At 37.6% G+C, this 22,840-nt stretch overlaps 1 protein-coding gene across 2 annotated transcripts in view; it reads left to right on the forward strand.

The window, feature by feature from the left end:
- Window positions 1–22,840, forward strand: part of LOC125463673 (SEC14-like protein 1) — a 49,111-nt gene that overhangs the window by 17,630 nt on the left and 8,641 nt on the right. For both annotated transcript variants that reach the window (XM_048555243.2, XM_059653749.1), the window contains 7 exons: window positions 6,872–7,021; window positions 8,724–8,855; window positions 12,168–12,296; window positions 15,184–15,427; window positions 15,796–15,905; window positions 17,878–18,067; window positions 19,399–19,487. In XM_048555243.2, the coding sequence (XP_048411200.1) occupies window positions 6,872–7,021; window positions 8,724–8,855; window positions 12,168–12,296; window positions 15,184–15,427; window positions 15,796–15,905; window positions 17,878–18,067; window positions 19,399–19,487 (1,044 nt within the window). The remainder of the gene's footprint in view (window positions 1–6,871; window positions 7,022–8,723; window positions 8,856–12,167; window positions 12,297–15,183; window positions 15,428–15,795; window positions 15,906–17,877; window positions 18,068–19,398; window positions 19,488–22,840) is intronic.

Raw genomic sequence — 22,840 nt, forward strand, 5'->3', positions numbered from 1 at the left:
TTACAATGGGGTGTCTTTAATAGTGGAGAAGTCAAATATAAATTGGTGTTGTGCTGTACGACAGTCGCCCAATTAGTCCATGTGTGATCCTGAAAGATTGGTTTTCTGTTGTTATAATTAACTCCTGATTCCCATTTAACTGGTCTCATTTTTATATTGTTCAATAGAAACATGATGGAACCCAGTCAACAGCACCTAATTCCTCAGTTTTTTACTTTAGAGCACAACTTGACTATGATCTGAAATTGTTAAATTCAACAACCTGACGTTTTCAGAGATTTGCTGTTGATATTGATTCTGAAATTGCCATTTGCACCATTCTTAGACCGATCTTTTGATTGTTTCTGTATTACCATCCCCTGTTGCCCTCCACCAGAAACCTTTCATCCCTTTCATGCCAGAATTTCTGATGATAGTTGCGACAGATCTGTCTGACAATAATCATTGTTTTAAAAAAAATCTCATTTATTGTTGTATGTATTTTGCTGTAAGCCAGGAAGGTGGGTAGTGCAACAAATAAGTGGGTGAGGAAATCTAGGGCAATTTAGGTTAGAGGGAGTTGTGGATTCTTTAGGATGGCAAACTTAACATGTAGTACAAAATAGCAGGTATAGGCCACTTAGCCCCTGAAGCCTGCTTTTCCATTCATTTAGGTCATAGCCAATCTTCCACTCGAACACCATTTCCTGCCCTACCCTTGTATACCAAGCTGAGGGGAAGGTGTTGGTAGAGGTAGGTCAGGTTGAGAGGGAGGAGTTTGGGGAGATAGATGCCCCAGTTTCAGAGAGGTGTTCACAAGATAGGTCAAGGGTGTTGGTCTAAGAGGTGGGAAATATCAAGTCTAAATGGTGTGGGTGAGTTGCAAGGGTCTGCTTAACAGTTATCCATGAGTTAGAGCGGATTTTAAGTTGTCAAACTTTTCCTGCTTAGCAATTAAGCCAGATGTGTCTGAATCATCTGAACTCTGTAGCTCTAACGTGGCAATGGAACTTTTTTGGAAGGTTGTAGATGCTGGGTAATTGCCCATTAGAGGCTTCAACTTCCTTTGCAATTGCTGCAGAATCAGCTTCAAGACGACTTTCACATGGTCTTGCTGTGCACCTCTTGCATATGTTACTACAATAACCAGAAGATCTGGGCCTTTACCTTACCTGTTTTCCACCCTGTTTCAGACCTTTCTTTTTGTTTCTTTTCCTTAACCCTTTTTCAGTTTCTGCATTTATTCTAAACCTGTTAAAATTTTTATTTCTGGTTATGATGAAAGGTCAACACCATGAAATATAAACTCTGTTGTTCCCCGTAAATACTGCCTGACCATCTGAGCTTTTCTAGCGTTCTGGTTTTGATCTATTTCAGATTTCCAGCATCAGTAGCATTTATTTTGGTTTGTTTTTCTCACGTTGCACACATCAGAACTGAAGAAAAATTCTTCTGAAGAAGGGATGCTGGATCCGAAGCATTTATTCTGATTTCTCTCCGCAAATGCTGCCAGACTTGCTGAGTTTTTCCAGCAATTTCTATATTTGTTTCTGATTTCCAATATCCACAGTCTTGTTTTTTGTACGTATGAGTTCCTGTCTGTGCTATCAGACTAGATGCAGGGAGGATATTTTTCCAGGTTGAGTGGCCTAGAACCAGAGGTTATAGCCTCAGGATACAGGTTACATCATTTAGGACTGAGATTAGGAAATATTCTTTCTATAAAGAGTAATGAATCTGTGAAATTCTCTATCACAGAACGCAATGGAAGTCAAGTTATTGAACATATTCAGGAATTTTTTTTAAGATATTGAGGGCATCAAGGGATATGAGGAGAAAGTCAGAATATATAATTCAGATAGAGGATCAGCCATGATTATATTGGATGGTGGAGCATACTCAAAAGGCTGAATGGCATACTCCTCCTAGTTTCTATATTTCTAATATGTAGCATTCCAGGATATTTGCTGTTTAGTCAACATTATGGAAACTTTTTGTTTTATATCTCATGGTCAGTATCCCTTTAAGAGACATCTCACGGTATCATTACTGTATCGTAGCATGTGACTGAGGATGTAAAGTTCTTGGACTCCGTCTTGCCTTGGATCACTTGAAACATTACACTACTGGAGAATGGTATAACATAATAGACATGAGAGTGCCTGGGCTATTAAGCTAAAGCATGTAAGGCATGTACATAATGGTTGTAGTGAATGTCTGTTGGATTTTTCAATATTGTGCTATCCATAACCAGATGCAAATGTTACAGGAGATAACTTGAGCATTGCCACACCAGGTAAAACATCATGTTGGAGACTAACTCATACTAAAAATGTATTTAAAATGATCAGATTTTCAATTAATCCTCTCAGTTGTTTGAAAACACCTAATGAAAGCAATTGTCCCTGCTCCTGACCATGGGTAACGCAATCCTAACAGAATATTTAAATTGCAGTGCTGAGTTCACAATTACCATAATTTGGACTAATTCTACAGGAACCCATTTCTACAGATGTAGAAAATGTGTATGACTGTAAAGATAATTTTAAAAAGGCTGCATTGGCTTTCTGTCATGCTGTTGATGCAACAGTAACAGAATGAATAAACATTTGTACACCTGTCTGAGTAAGAAGCCTTACTGAGTCAGACATTTTTTTGCTGACAGTATAGTAGTTCTGTGAAAAATTAATTTTGAGGCTTATTTCTTGGTAACAGTTGAACAAGAATACTTTTCTTTGTTGATTTTTGAATTCATTGTTTGATGGAATGTTGATGAATCATTTCAGAAGTGATGCAGTATTGATAATTGTCAGGCAGTGGGACCAGAATGAGCTAAATGAAAGCGATTGTTCAAAATCACATTATTCCAGCATATATCAGGGTTTGTTGAGGTTATATTGAATAATCTAATTCAGGAAAACTTTAATTACTAGAAAAGGGACATAGGTGAGAGTACAGTGCTTCAATTAAATTGTGCCTTTTAGATCTCTAATGTAGGTTATTAATTTGCAATTAATGTAATTGGACAAAAGTATTCTGACAGGTTTCACCAATGATTTTAGTTAAATAAGCTGATAACTGAAATCTACATTGTACACATCACTGCCTTATGCCTATAATGTTTGCAAAGAATTTTGTGTAGACAGGTGTCAATAAGTATAGAATATCCTTCAAAATTACTGGAAATCCATGATTAATGGAGAGTGACTAAAGGATTACGCCCTCAACTTCCAAGATCTGTCAACAATTGTGCCTTGTCACAAGATCTCTTCATCTGTGAAATTGTATCCCACATTGAACCTCACTTTTAAAACAAAATAAATATCTGGTGTTTTGCAGTCATATCAAGTTAATCTGCCTTAAATTTCAGGGCTTGTATAAAGTAAAGCACAAATAACAAGATGGATCAGCCAATGTCAAAGGTTCTCCAGGAATTCCGAAACCCCCAACTGCTCAAAAGCATGCAGAGCGAAGATTTACTACTACAGTCAATAACAATCATGCCAACTAATGCAGTCAATTTTTCTCATGATCTTCCCCTGTGGAAATTCCACCATTAGTATCAGAATGCATGTCAGATAGGGTTTAGATGAATACTGGTATCTAATTTAAATACTGTAATGTCTTTCATGGTTTTGTTCTTCACCTATACCCAGTCATTCACATTGGGACACACCCTAGTGCTTTTGATCATCTAGTTTTGTACCCAAATAATCCTCTTTTATGAGTGTGGACCGTGCCGATTCTACAGTTTGTGAAAAGAGTCAGGTCTCAGAACTCCAGCTTACATCAGAAGCTGTTCTGAGATTCTGACATAATTACATTATCGTTTTGGTGAATTTGTGCAAAGCACTTACACCACAAGTTTTATTTTTATTGTTTCTGAGATAGTAGCCTTTACATTACATCAAACAGTCCTTGGATAAGCATATGGATAATGATGGGATGGTGTAGGGGGAGGGGCTTAGATTAGTTCACAGGTTGGCGCAACATCGAGGGGCAAATGGCCTGTTCTGCGCTGTATTGTTCTATGTTCTATTTTTGTTCTATAACCTTAGGGTGCTCTCCAAGAGAGAGATGACTGGTGGTAGTTTAACCTGAGGGTCAGCACATTTCAGGAGAGGACCGAGTGTTTTATGTTAACCTCAGCTGGCGAAGGAATTGCCTCTGCACTGTTGGCGTCACACTGCGTCGCTAATCAGCTGTCTAGCCAACCGAGTTAAATGAATTCCAACACCACTGAGGTTAGCATGAAATACTCGCCTCAATTTCCCCCTTCGCCTGAGATGTGGTGGCCTTCAGGTTAAAACACCCACCATATGTCTGTCTCTAATGAGACAGCATTTCTGTGATCTCTAAGACTTTACCTTTTATACCCCTACTGCATTTTAATATGTGTATGTATAAAGCAGTTATTGTAATCAGGAAGAAACATTTCTGATAGTTATTGGACATTGTTGCACTTCTAATTGAAGAAATGATAGGTTATCTTTAATGCATCAATACATAGTCTTTACACAACATGATGTAACACATGCATTGCCTTCCCCAAATTAATTTTTGAAGTTGTCTGTCCTCTAAGAGGGTTCTTCACTGGGTTTATGAATACCTAGTATGATTAGCATCAGTTTCTGAAGATAACAGATAATTTAACAAATACAAATATAACAGGTATATAACAGTATATCTGGCTTTGGGATTATGGAAATAGTTTAAACTTTGTTTTAATAAACCATGAGGAGCTTTATTCCTTAAATTTTCAAAATGCTTGTTGCAATAGTTAAGTAATTGCTCTTGATTTGTCTTCATGTGACAACTGTATGAATGAAGATATTTAATTTCAGCTTTGGCTGGAAGTTGTCAAAAACCACTGGTGATGCCCTGAATCGTGGTCCTATTAAAACACATTTCATAAAGTTTTGAATACAGTTGGTTGCATTATAAGTTATTATATGGGTTATGGCCTGGACCCTGACGCAAAAAAATTATTGTTCTACTCCAGGGGACTCAGTTGTGACATATTAATTTTGAGCCATGGGTATGGTATTTGTAACGCTTTCTTGGTTTGCCATTGTAGGAAATGTTCCCAACTTTTAACGTTAAGAGCTATCCACAATTAATGTCTTTCACAATGACCTGTGTTTGCTCTTCCAAAATGGTGATTGAAGAACATTTTAATTTTAGAAGTAAAAGTGATGTATTGACACTGCCTCAAAAACTTTGTACTTTTGAGGAAACGAGGAGAGCTGTCATTAATCCTTGATGTTCTATGTAAAGAACAATGGATATGAGAGTTCTTTATTTGCAACTGAATCTATGGTAAAACTTCTGTAGCAAAAGAGATTTTGCTGTTACAGATTCAAATATATTTTGGGTATGGTAACATAACTAGATTGATAATCCGGGGTTTAGACTAATGATTCTGAAACTTCAACTCAGATCTTACCAGGTAACTGAGAATTTAAATGGAGCTGAGCACTCAGACGGACCTGGTTAGACATGTGGATGTAGCCTCCCTAGTGGTGCACCTATATGATGGTAGTCTGGCAGCTGTAGCCATTTTTTAAATTTGCAGTTTATAAACTTGATGACACAATGCTACAGGATGGATCGGGACCTCTGTTTACCTGTCACATCAAGATCCTGGCCAAATTATGCTCAAGCCTTTCTTTCAGCCTAACAGGAGATCTAATAGTGGCATGCAAGTTGTTCGAAAGTTTCTGAAGTCATACCAGACTTAAAACAGACCTGTTGAGCTTCTTCAGCTTTCTCTGAGTGCTTCAAATTTCCAGCGTCCACAGTATTTTGCTTTTATCCAAATTATTCATTTAGTAAAAGAATTCAATTTATGAATATTTCAAAAGACTGTCTGATGAGAGCAGAACTTATATGTCACAGAGAACTGATAATATGGTCCTTGCCCTGTCAGGTTATGTGAGACAGCAATAATAATTATGGGGTGAGTGGAATACTCTGATTTCCAAATAGACATTTCACAGCATAATGCTGTTCTGAGACTTTCAGGCCAATAAAAGACACCATTTTATAATTTTGAATAGAGTACAAAGATTACTTTGGAAATTGTACATAGACAAATCTCAAACGTGGCAGAACAAGTTGAATAGGCTGTTAAAATAGCATGTAGAATTTATAACTCAAAGTTGCATACAAGGCAAAGAAGATCTGCTAAGAGACCAGTAACAAGGCCAACATTTACAGAGATCCCAATAAAAATGCAGGTGACATGAGAACATTCGTTTATGTATCAAATTATTGTGATCTACAATGTGCTGCCTGAAAGGATTGTGTTAACTGATTGTAATATTCAGAAGGAATCAGACAAATATTTTTTTAAAAAATGGGATTAACATGCCTGAGCAGGGATGGGGGATTAATTGGATGGTTATGGAAAAGACCAAGCACAGGCATGATGGATCAAATGGCCTGGTTTCTGTGCAGTACCATTCGATTATTTCTTTAATTACTGGTATTTACCATAGTCTCAGTGAACCACTAATGCAGCCATTCCCTTTCTTTTCAGCTAGAAAAAAAATTGTATATACTAATTTGTAAAATTTGAGTTATTATTTACCTTTTAATGGGACTTTAAGCCTTGGCCGTTACGCGAGGCATCACCAAGAGGAGTGTAAGATAATGTAAATCAGCAAATACTGATTAGGTAATTTACAAGTTCTTGAATTCTAAATGTGGCTACGTTCCATATTTCAATCCAGTTTCTTTGAGTTTGCAAGAACATTACTTATTTTAGTTCCCTGCTGAAGGACAGGAAGAATTCATGTTCCTTGCAGATGTACTTGCTTAAGCTTGCAGGGAACTTGTGTGATATAAATATTTCAATAGGTATAATTTTATATAATTGCCTTGCCTCTAGGCTTATGAAAGGCGATTCCCAACATGCCCGTTAATCCCAATGTTTGTTGGAAGTGACATTACCAGCGAATACAAGAGTGAAGATGGGGCTATTCACATTTTAGAAAGGCGGTGCAAACTGGATGTAGATGCCCCAAGATTACTGAAAAAGGTATGGCTAAAACGATCGATCAATTGAGTAAGTTCAAAAATGTAAATGTGCAATAAGAAACGTTCAATAAGTAATTCTGGAAAGAGAAGTTATTATGTAGAGAAATCTGCATTAAAAAGGTATCTTAAAATGTTGAACTATGATCTGTAACCTAGTTTATTCATTATTGATGCCCTACAGAATATTTTTGTGTTTTTTTTACTTCTTTGCGCTAAATTACAAAGATGTCGCTGCTGTGAACATTATACCACTCTTATTCTTATTTGATGCATTACAATGCTTCTAATTTTCTCCAACTTTTGTTATTAATTAAGTAAAACCATTTTTTTTTCTAAACCTCCTTTCTCGAGCAGAATCAATGTTCGCTGACAAAGGGTTGGCACAAATTGCTATTTGAAAGCATCGCCATCTGCTGGCAGAAAGTAGTGTTACAGTTTTGAGTTAATCTCGAGTGCCTTGGCTAGGCATTGTAGAGCAGTAAGTTGTCCAGTTGCTTCAGACATTTGGAATGCTTGAGCCATACTCCAATTAATTGATACATCCTGGATATTTTGTACTGTTCCCTCTTCTTTGTACAGGGAACATTCATCCATTGCTGTTGGGAGAAAAGGAGTATCATAGACTTTCTCATTCAGAAATCAGTGTTATCTTGCAATAGGTTATTTTACAGGCTTTGAAGAGGAAAACTATAAATATACAAAATTAGAAAAAGGTAGGGCAGAGGAAAAGCAATCACCTGTTTTCAGCATTTGAGGGCTCAAGACAAAGTCCCAGTAAAAAATGCAAAAGGTTTGGATGGGACTCTTTCTTTGCCCAGAGTAGACTTCATTTTGAATTAATAAATGCTGCATCAACCATGTCAGCATTCAAGGTTAGATAGGGCAGCCTGTCGAGGAATAATGAAAATAATTCAAAGGTAAAAGAAATTAAACCTTTATAGAGTAATTGCTGAAGTATTCTGTTTGGATCAAATGAACTGTTTTTGTAACTTTGACAATTTCTGTGTATCTGTTGTATTGATCCATTTGTTGTTAAAGTCAAAATAGATCATAGAATTTATCAGAACTTGAAAGTGATATTCTGTCATTAAATATTGGATTTGTTCTAACAACTGAAGTTTACATGATTACTAATGAGAAATGTTGCATTAAACTTGTACTACACGAACGCCGTATCATTGATTTTTTTTTAATAACATTTCCACTCAGTCAGTCATATTTACAGGTTGGTGCTTGCTGGTAGTGTTTTTAACATTTTCTGCAGCTATTCTTGATGTTGATTGCTTTGGGGATTATTGATGTTTTATTTGTATGTTTGAAATTTCTGGAGGAGAGCATAAATAACATGCACAACTGCTTTCATTGCAACAGAGATAATGGGAACTGCAGATGCTGGAGAATCCGAGATAACAAAGTGTGGAGCTGGATGAACACAGCAGGCCAAGCAGCCTTTTTCTGATGAAGGGACTAGGCCCGAAACATCAGCTTTTGTGCTCCTGAGATGCTGCTTGGCCTGCTGTGCTCATCCAGCTCCACACTTTGTTGTGTCTGCTTTCATTGCAAATTTAGTTATCCAAGTTAATTTTGTTCATAAGCTCTGTGATTTATGAAATATTGATTGCCATCACCATGAGGTATTTGATATTGTAATTATATTTAACAATTATACAGATGTATCTGACAAAGCTGTTTGATATATCCAGATTGCAGGTGTTGATTACATCTACTTCATTCAGAAGAACTCCTTGAATAAGCAGGAAAGGACATTGAAGATAGAAGCTCACAATGAAACATTTGCTAATAGAGTGGTCATCAATGAATTCTGCTGTTACACGGTATGTTATCAGTTGCAAAAATTTTGAGTGTAATTAATGTAAGAAAAATCTGGGCTCCCAGAAACTTTATCTCTTAAAATGAGGGAAACTAAAGCGTAATTGAAGAAATGAGGAGGAGAGCTAAAATTTCATAGCATGAGTACATGGAGTGCCATGTAAAAGTGCCTTTGTGTATTTTGTCAATTTGTGTATAAATCTATCAGTTCCATTATCCTTGAGGTTCAGGCTGGCTGTTGGTGTTCAAGTTCAGATTATAGTTATCTTCATGCTCTGTAGCAAATATGTTCATGCTTTATAAGTCTTGCAGAGCACTTCCACCTACAATACTGATGCATAATGTATAAATCACAAACAAATTCTCTGCACCAGTGCTGTGGCTGCTCATCCAGTATCTATTCCAAAGTGCACAGCAAATGTCGGAATACAGCCAGATACTGTTGCCCCCATTGCAACACAGTTTACACTGTGGCTAAGGAAACCAACAGACTGTAAGGGTAGAAAGATGAAAATGTACAAATCTGAAATATGGAAAAGGAATGAAAAGCATCTTCCAGATTTTAATCCTTTCACTGATTTCGCCAATGATGACTAATAGCACAGTAGCTATACAAATTAGGTTTTTTGAATACCCTAACCTTTAATATTGCATTTTAATCTCATTTATAAGTAGGTTGTATTTTGCATGCTTCTTTAATGTATAGTGTTGCAAAGTAGTGAAATTACGAAAATTTTGAACTATATTTAACCCTTTGGCTGCTGATAGCCTGAGAGAAATGAAACCTAGTTCCTCCAGACAATTTTAACTTTTAATTTCAGGCTGAGATTGAAATAGTATTAACATCACAGATATATAACAAGGAAATGTTTGTATTGTGATGTTAATGTACACATTTCTAAAGTAAACACTTTTATATGGATTGATTTTAACAATGCCAAAGCTTAACATTTGTCTTATTGCTGAATCATAATTCTACTGTACGAAATACCCTTTGGTCCATCGAATCTGCACCAACATAAAGAAAACTCTAAATCAACTCAAGTTTTACTTTCCAGCACTTGACACATGACCTTGAGTATTCAAATCTGCATACAAATGCTTACTAAAGGTTGAGTTTCATGCCTCAGGTCTATCCTCCCAAGCAGTGCATTCCAGATTTCTTCTGGGTGGAATCACTTCTTATCACCTCTTAAACTACCTGGCTTTCATTGTTATTGACCTTCAACGAAGGGAATTACTGCTTTCTATCCATGAACCCCATGCCCTTATAATGTTATACACCTCAGTCAAGTCCTCTATCAACCCTCACTGCTCCTAAAGAAAACAAACTGATCTTATCCAGCCTGTCTTCATGGCTAAACTGCTCTATCGTAGGCAACATCCTGGCAAATCTCCTTGATTCCTGTTCCAGTGCAGTCTCATCCTTCTGATAGCATGGTGACCAGAACTGCACATAGTACTCCAGTTGTGGCATATCCAAAGTCCTGTAAAACTCCAACATAACCTCCCTGCTCTTATAACCTGTGCCACAGTTGATAAGAACAAGTGCCGATATGCTTGCTTTAACTACCGTAGTAACCTGTCCTGCCAGCTTCAAGGATATCTGAACAAGCACCTCAAAATGCCTGTGTCCCTGTAAGCTTCCTAATATTCTGCCATTTATTGAGTACTTCCTTGTTCTGTTATTTCTTCCAAAATACATCATCTTGTGCTTATCAGGTTGAAATTCCATCTTCCACTGATCTGCTCATCTGACTAATCTGTCTATTTCCTCTTGTGACCGAAGACCTCCTTCCTAACTGCCAACCACATGGCCAATGTTTGTGTCACCCACAAACTTACTTATCCCCCTCACCTTTCCACCACCACCGCAGCATTATTCGTATTCTTCATATAGATTATGAATACCAGTGGACCTAGGTTATGAGTTTCGTGCCTCAAAACTATCCTCCCAGGCAGACCATTCCAGATAGCCTCTGGGTGGGAAAATATAATTTTCTATGATATCTGTGGCATTGCCACTGGACACTAGCTTCTACTCCCACTTCTGTCTCTGTCACTAAGCTAGTGTTAGATCCAACTTGTCAAATTACCAGAGATCCCTTTATCAGTCTCCTATGTGGGGCTTGGCAAAGGTTCTACTGGAATCCATGTAAACTGCACTATCCTCATCTACATTTCTGGTGACTGCCTTGAAAAGTTCAATCAAATTTGCCAGGCTTGATCTTCTTCCTGACAAAAGCCATGCTGACTATCCCTAATCAAACTTTGCCTGTCCAAGTGGGGATTAATTCTTAAGAGTTTTTAAAATAGTTCTCCTACCACTGATGAAACTCACTGGTCTGTACTTACCTGGTTTATCTCAGGGACACCCTTTTTGAAAAGTTGAACCAGGCTAGCTGCCCTCCAGTCCTCTGTTATTTCCCGTGTGCCAGAGAAGTATTAAAAATTTGAGTCAGAGCCTCTGTAAATTTCCTCCTTGATCTCTTTCAACAACCTGGGATACAACTCATCTGGACCCAAGGGTTTATCCACTTATAAGCTGACCAAAACCTCCAATATCTCCTTAATCTATATGATAAAATTGTTCAAGAACCTCACAGTTCCTCCTCCAGAGTTCTGTACCTTACTCCTCCTCCAAAGTATTTGTTTAACATTCTACCAATATCCCCCAGCTCCACTCACAAATTGGTCTCTAATTGGCCCTGCTCTTCTCCTGGTTACGCTCTCCCCTTTGGTATACTTATGGCATATCTTAGGATTCTCCCAAAACATGGCCACCAGTTTTTTTTCATGCTTCCTCTTTGCTCTCTCAGTTGCATTTTTTAAGTTCACCCCCTGCACATTTCTTTACTTGCTAATTTTCCTCCTTAGCCAGTCCTGAATATTCCTAGATATCTATTTTTCTCTGGACTTGTTGCTTATACTTGGCACCCTAAAGAGAACATGTGGGCGCTGGCCTGTCACCATTTTCATTTTGAATGTTCTACCGTTGATTTACCAGAAGTAGCTGTTCCCAGTCTAAATTGGCTAGATGCTGCCTTATTTTAATAAAATCTGCCTTCCACCAATCCCAAGCTCTTTTTGTAGGCCATCCTCTTCATTTTTCACAACAAGCTTAAAATATATGCGGTGGTGATCATCATCTCTAACGTGCTCTGCCACAGCCACATCGAACACCAATCTGGCTTCATTGCCCAGAATTGTGTCAACATTACACTGTCTGTTGTGGACCTTCTATATTTTGAGATGAAAAGAACTGTTAAAATTCCTCATTGTTCCTGATGTGTCTTATTTTATGTGCTCATTGTCAGGTTCACCAAGAAAATGAAGATTGGACCTGCTTTGAGCAGTCAGCAAATCTTGATATCAAATCGTTTTTTGGATTTGAAAGCACTGTTGAAAAAATAGCAATGAAACAGTATGCCAGCAGCATCAAAAAGGTATGTTAATAAATGGTATTTTGGTATTTCAAGTAGACCCTTCAGACAGATTCTCCTTTGTCTTTCTGGCTGTAGTGATGTTTGCATTGACTAGAAGTACTGTATCAATATTCACAGGAGGTACCTGGTTGAGAAGAAAGTACGTAAAAGCAAGAATGTTAATTGTATAAAGATTATTTAGCCTTATGGTAATTTTCAATAAGGTTCAGTGTCTGTGTAATAGAGTCAAAGTCATAGAGATGTACAGCTTGGAAACAGACCTTTCCATCCAACTTGTCCATGCCCAGCAGATATCTGACATAAATCTCGCTCCATTTGCCAGCACTTGGCTCATATCCACCTTAACACTTCCTATTCATATACATAGCTAGATGCCTTTTAAATTTGTAATCAAACCCGCATCAACCACTTCCTCTGGCAGCTGATACCATACACACACCAGCCTCTGTGTGATAAAGATGCCCTTTAGGTTCCTTTTGTATCATTCTCCTCTCAACTTAAACCTATGTCCTCTAGTTTTGGATCACCCATCCCAGAGAATAGACCATGCCCCTCATGACTTGTAAGCCACTAACAAGCCTCAATATTCCAATGAAGATTGTCCCAGCTTGCAGCATCTCCCTGTACCTCAGACTCTCCAACCCTAGCAACATCTGCAAAACTCTTTTCTTGACTTTTTCTAGTTTCACAGCATACTTCATCTAAGAGGGATACCAGAATTGAACGCAATTCTCCAAAATCAATGCCATATAAAGCCGTAACATAACCTCCCAACTACTAAACTCAATGTACTGACCAATAAAGGCAAGCATACCAAACGCCGCCTTCACTATCCTATTTACATGCAACTCCATATTTAAGGAACTATGAACCTGTACTCCAAGTTCTCTTAGTTCAGCAACGCTCCCTCAGAATTTGATACTAAGTGTTTAAGTCCTGCCCTGATTTTTCTTTACAAAATGCAGCACCTCATTTGTCTAAATTAAACTCCATCTGCCGTTTCTTGGCCCATTGGCCCATCTGATCATGATTACATTGTACTCCAAATTAACCTTCTTCACTGTCCACTACATCTCCAATTTTATTGTCATCTACAAACTTAGTATCCATACCTCCTATGTTCATGTCCAAGTTGTGTAAATAGCTGATAAAAAGCAATGGACCAGCATCGATCTTTGTGGTACACAGCTGGTCACAGCACTCAGTCTTAAAAGCAACCTGCCACCACCACCCTTCAGTGATATGAAGCCCAGACATACGCCTGACCAATTACTCATTCAAATAGCGACGAATTGCTATCCTTTATAAATGAGATTTGAATGAGATTTCACAATCCACAGGGTCACTAGTGTCTGGGAGTGTTGCTAAGACATCTATGGAATCTATCTTCACCTCATTTAGTATTTGATGAGTTCTGTGCGTGTAATCGATCACAATCTTGCTGTTAACTTTGAAAAAATAATAGAATTATATATTCTAACGTGATGATTGCAAATAGTGACTTAATTTAAATAATTAACTTTAATGCATGGCTCATGTACAGTTGATGATTTATAATTGCTGTTGGCAATCCTTATTCTAATTTAATTTTAAACTTGATGTTCTTTGTAAGAACCGTATTTTGGAAATGTGAGACTGTTCTGTTGCAGTCACTTTAAGATGCATATTGGTAATCCACTCTTCACAATTACACTGCTCATCTGTAGCAACTTGTGTCACCAGAGTTCCTTGAATTGCCACAAATAGGTGGAAAGAATAGCCTGCTCCTGATATTCTTGGCTCATAGCTCCTACTGAGAGATTTTCCAGAATTGTACTGTCAAGTGACTGACATGTTCCTGTGAATGATTTTTCTTTACGATCATGTATTACTCAATTGGTAAGCTGTCTTAAAGGACAGGAAAACAAAATACAACTTTGACCATTATGATAGCCTTGGACAACAAGATCACCTTTGACAAAACTGCTGACATTTTTTTTGCTGTAACCAGTAGGTTGAATAAGAAGGAGCCAGTGACTTGTGTATTCAGATTTTCAAAAGAGATTAACACAAAATTAGGTATCATGGGATTAAGCGTAATGTATTATGATTGATTGAGAACAGAAAATAGGAGTTTGAATAAATGGTACAATCTCGGGTTGGCCTCAACAAACAGGATTCAACAAGGATCAATACTTAGATTTCAGTGTTTGTAATCAATATTAATGATTTAAATAAAGACATGGAATGTAATGTATCCAGGTTTGCAGCTGATGTATGGCTAGGGGGAAGGTCAGCAATGGGAAATGCAAGAAGGTTTGTACTCAACTGCCTTCTGGGATGAGGAGCTTGACAAAGTGCATAGAATCTAGCACACGGGATTACGGTGTCAGAGTGAGGCATTGACTAGTTACGATGGAGATGAGACAATCATTTCCTCAGAGTCGTGAATCTTTGGAATACCCTGAACCACAATGTGTGTGTGTATTCATTCATTAAGTATATTCAAGACAGATGCTTATAGAAGTATTATACTAAAGAAACTTAAGGATATTGGGAAGAGGAAGTTTAGGCAGAAAATCAACCTTGATCTGGATGTATGACATACAAAGAACCCTAAGAAACAGGAGCCTTCGGTTTTTAAGATCTCAAGATGATTCTGTCTCTGAAATACTTACCCAGAAAGGCCTTCTCAAAGGACTGAATCTCGAATTTTCCTTAAATCAATGAAATAGTGGAGAAAAATTTTGGTGTCAATAACTGATGATACAGTCTTCGTATACCTTCTATCATTGCAGATTCGCAAAGTTCTACTCAAACTGACTTAGATTCCACAATGCCAAAACATTTAACTGTTGTATGGGATATTTTAATATTTCGACTGCTATGAATTATATTTTTTTTAAAGGGGAAAGAGATAATTGAATACTACCTAAAACAGCTAGAGGAAGAAGGAATAACTTATGTACCACGGTGGACACCAACAGTAAATACTAATGTGGAAAAGACAGTTTCTGTTCAGAAATTGACTTCCTCTCCAGCTGTGGCTATACCTGGCCGAGGTGATGCAGTTGTAAAGGAAGATCATGTTAACAAAGACTTGATTGCCAGTTCCAATAATTCACCTGATTCTCTCTCAGGAACACCTGAAGGTAAATAATTTAAGATCTCAGTGTGTTAATTGTAAAATTGTACCTTTATTGATGTTTATGGAATTGTTGCATAGTCTGAAACTATATTTTAATCTAATTTTATTGCATATGGGTTCTTCAGAAAACATGGTTCCTTTTTCTATGAAAATTTAAGGCTAAGTTGAGAAATATGCATTTTTTTTGTAATGCCCTTAGGTGTTCTCGTTAGCCTGGATATTAAAAAAAACTGTTGTAAATTATTCAGAAAGTAACATTGTCTTTCCATCAATCTCAAATAGATTTTTGGTAGTTAACTGTGTAATGGACTTCCAAATGAATAAAAATAATAAATGGATATATCCTTTCACACTTTTTTATTATGCTTATAGATAAACTAGATGCTGATTATATTGAGCGTTATTTGGGTGACTTAACACCACTGCAGGAAAGCTGTCTCATTAGACTTCGAACGCGACTTCAGGAAGCACATAAAGGCAAGGTAAGAATATGGTAGATGTAATGATCTGCTGAAATAGCAAGGGCACAAATTACTTTGCCTCAGTTTGCTCATTACTTGATAGATATTGGCCAAGGCACTGGAGATAACTCCTACTTTCCCTTCAAAATAGTGCCACGGAATCTTTTACTTAGATCTAAGAAGCCTGACTGAGCGTTGATTTAATGTTCCATTTGAAAAAGAAACATATCTGAGAATGCAGCACACCCTCAATACCGCATAGAAGTATGAGCTTTGATCCTTGTGCTCAAATCCTTGTATGATACTTGAAACCACTGTCTTCTGACTCAGGTGAACGACCAACAGGTCATGGCTGAACACAGCGAAGGGATTAGAAGTGCAGAAATGGCCCATGTGAATCATTCCCGAGTTGAGGAACTTGTGTTCAATGTTGGGGAAGTTGGGACTCTTCCTTGGTCAGGGAAAGTTGAGAGGAATTTGACAGAAGTTTAAAATCACAAGGGAATCATGACTATTTAGATAGGCAAAGCTTCCATTGGTGGAAGGATTAAGAAAGACAGTTTAGAAGATCAAGATAATTGGTGAAAGAAGCAATGGTGACATGCAAAAAAATCTTCTCATGTATCAAGTAGTTAGGATCTAGCATGCATTGTCTGGTGTGGTGGAAACAGATTCAATCAAGGCATTCATGAGGGAGGTGGATTATTATTTGAGAAAGAATGTGCAAGGGATTGGCAAAAAGGCAGGGAAATGTAATTAGACTTACTGCTTTTCTGGAGAGCCAGTGCAGATGTGACTAGCTGAATATTATCCTCCTCTGGTGTAACCTTTCTATAGTTCTGTTTGTTATCAGGGGACTTTATCTTTTCAGTGCGGAGTAGGTCAAATGTTTTAGTTGTTTTTGTGTTAGGGTAAATGTAAAATTATTCTGTGCAGATAACATGATAAAATATAAACTTGGGTTTTATATATCAAAATGGTAGATTTTTGAAATCTTTTAGGAAATTTATTTGATTACTGATTTAATTTTTAAAGAGAGAGTAAATGTAACCAGGTTTTCTTGTCAAATATTGATAATGCACACCGATTGACAGCTGATTTTTGCTTATCCTGAATTGAGCCTGTCAAAAAACGTGACTACTTCTCAAAAGTAACCAATAATAGGATCCTTATGGAAATACTTGAAACAGAGGAAATATCATAAAAACACACGTACTTTTTCTCCTTCCAATAATTATTATAATTTTTTTAATACACAAGCTTGTCCCTTTCAGAGAGATTTAGTTTACATTCGTGGAGCTTGGATCTTTGAACTGGACCTTGGATCAAAGTTCTTTGTGTATAATGAGTTGAAATGCTAGACTGCTGAATGCTACTGGATGCTTTATATGATCTCATTAGCACAATCTGTCACGACTACGATATTTCCCAGCTTCTGTATGGAAAAACTTCAATTATTTTTCTAAATTTTCCACCTGTAAATGCAGGAGAAAAATCCAAAACAATCGGAATAAGTCAAAAATTCAGAAGGCTAGAAGAATGGAGTGGGTGGCGCAATATAAGGAGGCCCCTTTGAGGAATAATTTGCAGAACAAAATGTGTTGCATGTGAAGTAGCAGTGGCTCCCCTTGACTTCTCACCTCCTCAATGGTGTTCCTGTCCCTTTGCCCTGAAACTTTTTAAAAAAGTTTTGTTTTGTGAATACTGCAATGTGACAATTCATTATTTTACTTGCACTGATAAATGTGACTTTTTAATAATCGTGTTGCATTTGGAACCATTTTAAAATTTTTAGTTGTAGTTTATGAAATTCAATATTTATAATGCAATTAGGAGACTCCAATTTTAACTGTGAGATTTGGTTATGGAGCTGTGGTACTTGGATAAAAGTCTGATCAAGGAAACATCGATGAAGGAGGTGTTGATTACATTCAGACAAACAAAAAATTGCTTCCTGCTTTCATTTGAGTAAATTGAGTTATCATGTTGACAGATTCCCAAAGATGAGCACATCCTACGGTTCTTAAGAGCACGTGACTTCAATATGGATAAAGCAAGGGAGCTTCTGTGCCAGTCTTTGACATGGCGCAAACAACACAAAGTAGACTACCTCTTGGAAACTTGGACACCACCTCAAGTGCTACATGATTATTACACAGGAGGCTGGCATCACCACGACAAAGGTATGCCAGATTTACCGTATATACAATGTGATACGTTCAGCAACAGTGTGATAGTATTTTATAAATTTTATTTCCCTAAACAGAACTAGACTATATTCAGCATCTAGAAACTTACTGATAGCATTATGTTTCTTAATCAGATGTGAAAGTAAGTGTTTGTAGTTGAAGTGTTACAAGTGGCTAATTTCAGCCTTGAATCATTATTGAAGCTTTCTAATGATTGGAATACAATTTAAAGTGAGGTGTGTGTGTGTGTGTGTGTGTGTGTGTGTGTGTGTGTGTGTGTGTGTGTGTGTGTACTTTGTTAATATTTACTTTCAGTATATCCTCTGTATGCGCAAGTTCACGACTTGCGAATTCATCTAACTGCACGAACAAGTAAGTAGCAGCAAAATTCATCATCTGCAGCTAAACTAGTATATCCATGACTTTTAGCCTGTATTTTCAATGGGTTCCACACTCTCAAATTTCATCATTCACGGGTTCTCGGAAATGGAACCCTCATGTATACAGAGGAATGACTGTAACTTGCATATTTTGATACAAAGTTATTTTTTTCAGTTTTTTAGGAAATCATAATATGCTTGTGCAAGAACTAGTTAGTTTCTGGGCTAAGTTTAGGCATTGACCTTTCTGCTTGTCCAACTCAGCTTCCATGTTTCTTCTGTCACAGTTGAGGGAGTACAGTGTAGTTGGTTATGTTGATATTTTGAGTTATTGTGGACTATTTTCCACTGAGGTCATGGGGACTAAGCTGAGCTCACTGCTGGAAATGCGTGTTTGTCATACTCAACATTTAAATGGGGATGCGAGTAGTGGGTGTTCAGCACTTCTCCCACCTTGAAGTGATTTGGAATGCTCACTTCCAGCATTGGCTGGAAAATTGGAAAAAGTGGTCTAACTTGAGCATTATAAAATATTGACACTGAGTCACATAGGTGATATTAGAGCAGATGGTCAAAGAGAGGTTTGTAAGAATGGCTTAAAGAAGGAAATAGGATAGACGGGCACTGAAATTCGAGGAGAGAATTCTCTAAGAAAGTTGGCAGCTGAAGGCACAGTCACCATGGAGCAATTAAAATCGGGAATGCTCGAGAGTAGAGATTAGTAGAGTGCAGAGATCTTGGATGTTTTGGGTTGCAGGGGATTAGAGATTGAGAGATCAAAATTGTGGAGGATCTTGAAAGTTTCATTGAGTGCAGAGTGTCTCAACTGGATACCCTTAGGACTAGAATCCTGAAACCTCTTCAAGAAGATTAATTTGTAATTTGGTATTTTGTACATTATAGTTGAGACTGGAAAAATATTTTAATGTTGTTTTGTTTTTACAGATGGAAGACCCTTGTATATCTTAAGGCTTGGGCAGATGGATACCAAAGGACTTGTCAGAGCACTTGGAGAGGAAGCACTGCTGCGGCATGTGAGTGTACTTTAATCATTTTACTTTCTTGATTAAATTGACTTAATGTGTATTTCTAGTGTTCTCTCTGCTGAATTAATGAAACTCTACAATAAAAATACCATTTCTAGTTTCTAGCTAATTAATACTATATTTAAGGTGATTACTTTATACAGCATATAAAATTACATTGGCACATAACCAAAATGTGAAAACATTGTGAAGGGGATTGAGAATGATCAAACTCCTGTCCGATGAAAGCGTAGAGAGGAATGATGTTTTTATTCCTTTACTCAGGTTTAGAATCAAACTTGGATGCCAGTGGTGCAAATTGTCTACAAATCCAAATTGGATTCAATCTTTACAAATTTTATTCTCGTATTTTCATTATAGGAGCATTAAATACATGAAATGTTAATTGGCACAGCAGTTTTATGATGGACTGTTTAGAAAACTTCACATAGTTGAGTGAATGATCTTTAAGCCATTACAGAATGTTCATGCATATATGGTCACAGCAGGCTTTTTCCTTTCCCCAATTCTGCTAAAAACTGAGTATACCAGAGCGTTATCTGTATTGCCAATGTAATGACAAACTTGGCAGAGTTCATTTAAAATTTCACCTACTTAATTGAAAGACTGCAATAAATGCAGACTTGTGTGCAACAGGGTGATGGAATTTTTAAACTGTAAATGAAGTGTTGCACATAGTGATTTCAGTGCTTTTCTACTAGCAACACAGTAGTGCATTAATTACTTTATCCCAGTATTCTAGATTGGGCTTCATTTGTGCCAGTTGTTTGGCTTCGGATAATGGTGTTGACTGAATTTCTGAAAGATAGATGCTCACCAGAGATCTTTAACTGCCACAATTCTACGACATTATTCCCATGAAATAAAACTGAAAATAATTGGAAAATATAACATACAACTATTAGTAGAGTGTTTTATTTGTCAATTTTGGTAGAGTTTCATTATGCAATTTATAGTTTCCTGAGATTATACTTGAAAACTTCTGTAGCAGACTGAAATTTCTCAAAAGTTTCTGGTATTGTCAAAGAGTACGTTACATAAGCCGTTGAAGTAATCTTCTTAGGTTTATAGCCTAGTTACCTTAACAGTTTAATCAGTTTAGAACAGTATTTTGGATTATTTCGATGTGTATAGGCCTGAATCACTAGATTTTCTGTTGCAAATTATGGATAAACAGTTGATGGCTTTTGATGATATTATTATGGAATTTATGATGCCAAACTGCAGTATAGGAAGTTGTCTACCAGACATTGTGGCTAGACTGCCAGAAAGTAATGATCATTCAAAATGTAGTTGTGACCTTACGTTTTACCTTGAGTTCTTTATCTTTCTCCATGCCCCATGCTATTTCATTTGGGGCAATTATTCTACCTTTAACTAATTTCTGCAGCTGTTCTGTCCCCAACTGCCATTTTGAAGAATGTCAAAGATGACATTTCCTGTGCCCAAAGAAGCATTTTTTTTCCTGTGTTTAGAGAAATTTTCTTCATAAAATAACAACTAAACTTGCACTTAAATTAATCTTCATAGCATAAAATTTGTGAATCCAAGTATTATGCAGGTTAGGGAATTTATATCAGAAAATCAGCATCAGTTGTAAGGAATTCATTAGTGCTGGTCAGCGGGAGCCAGTGATAATTTGTAAACATAGAACATGGAACAGTACAGGCCCTTCAGCCCACAATGTTGTGCTGAACTTTTACCCTAAACCTAAGGTCTATCTAACCTCTATCCCTACCTTATACTATCATCCATATGCTTATCTCAAAACTGCTTAAATGCCCCTAGTGAGGCTGACTGCACTACATCTGTCCTATATCTACCTCTGCTCACTTTAAAACTATGACCCCTTGTAATTAGATTAGATTAAATTCCCTACAGTGTGGAACCAGGCCCTCTGGCCCAACAAATCCACACCGCACCTTGAAGCATCTCACCCAGACCCATTCTCCTATAACCCACACACCCCTGAACACGACGGGCAATTTAGCATGGCTGATCCACCTAGCTTGCACACCTTTGGGCTGTGGGAGGAAACCAGAGCACCCGGAGGAAACTCACGCAGAGAATGTGCAAACTCCACATACAGTTACCCGAGGATGGAATTGAACCCGGGTCCCTGGCGCTGTGAGGCTGCAGTGCTAACCACTGAGCCACCGGGCCGCCCTGAATAGCTACCTCTACCCTTGGAAAAAGTCTCTGGCTGTCCACTCGATCTATACTTCTAATTGTTTTGTGCACCTCTATCAAGTCACCTCTCATCCTTCATCGTTCTAAAGAGAAAAGCCCTAGCTCTCTCAAGCTTTCCTCGTTAGATCTTCCTTCCATTCCAGGCAACATCCTGGTAAATCTCCTCTGCACCTTTTCTAATGCTTCCACATCTTTTCTGTAATGAGGGAACCAGAACTGGACACAATACTCCAGAGGTTGCCGAACCAGGCTTTTGTATAGCTGGAGCATAACTTCACGGCTCTTGAACTCGGTCTCTCTATTAATAAAAGCAAACACACCATATGCCTTTTTAACAACTCTAACCAGCTGGGTGGCAGCTTTCAGGGAACTGTGGACATGAGCCCCAAGATCCCTCTGCTCCTCCACACTGTCAAGAATATTCCTATTAACCCTGTATTCTGCTTTCAAATTTGTCCTTCCAAAATGAATCACCTCACACTTTTCAGGGTTAAACTCCATGTGCCACTTCTCAGCCCAGCTCTGCATCCTACCAATGTCCCTCTGTAACCTAGAACAGCCCTGCACACTATCCACAACTCGACCCATCTTAGTATCGTAAAGGCTAAATAATGTCTAACACACATGGTTGAATTCTTTTGAAATGATTGGTATGCACTCAAATTGTCAGGGATATTGGTGCCTCACAAGCATTTGTATTTGTGCCCCTGTTCACAATGTATACGGGACTAAATGAAGGATTGGAGAATACAGTATCTGTTTTCACTAAAGATATCAAGCTATGTAGCACAATAAATTCTGTAGATGGGAGCAGAAATTTGCCATGTGGCGTTGTTAGAATGAGAACAGACTGGCAGGTGGACTTCATTGTGGGGAAATTGTGATCTCATGCACAGTGGATCAGAACAAGATCAGTTAAACTCTTTACTAAATGATGGGGTGCTTGGAACTGTGTGGGAGCAGTGAGGTTCTGGACTCCAAATGGAGAAACCTGTAAAAGGCTAATAAAGTGTTGGCTTTTATCTCAGGAGTGCTGCATATACCGCAGTCGTGGCATACGTATGAATGATCCCTTTAATTAAACACCCAAAGAAGTATATGGAACAAAATTTGACACTGGACTACATAAGCATTAGATCAGATGATTAAAA

Source organism: Stegostoma tigrinum, chromosome 22, assembly GCF_030684315.1.
Source record: "Stegostoma tigrinum isolate sSteTig4 chromosome 22, sSteTig4.hap1, whole genome shotgun sequence".
Taxonomy (NCBI): domain Eukaryota; kingdom Metazoa; phylum Chordata; class Chondrichthyes; order Orectolobiformes; family Stegostomatidae; genus Stegostoma; species Stegostoma tigrinum.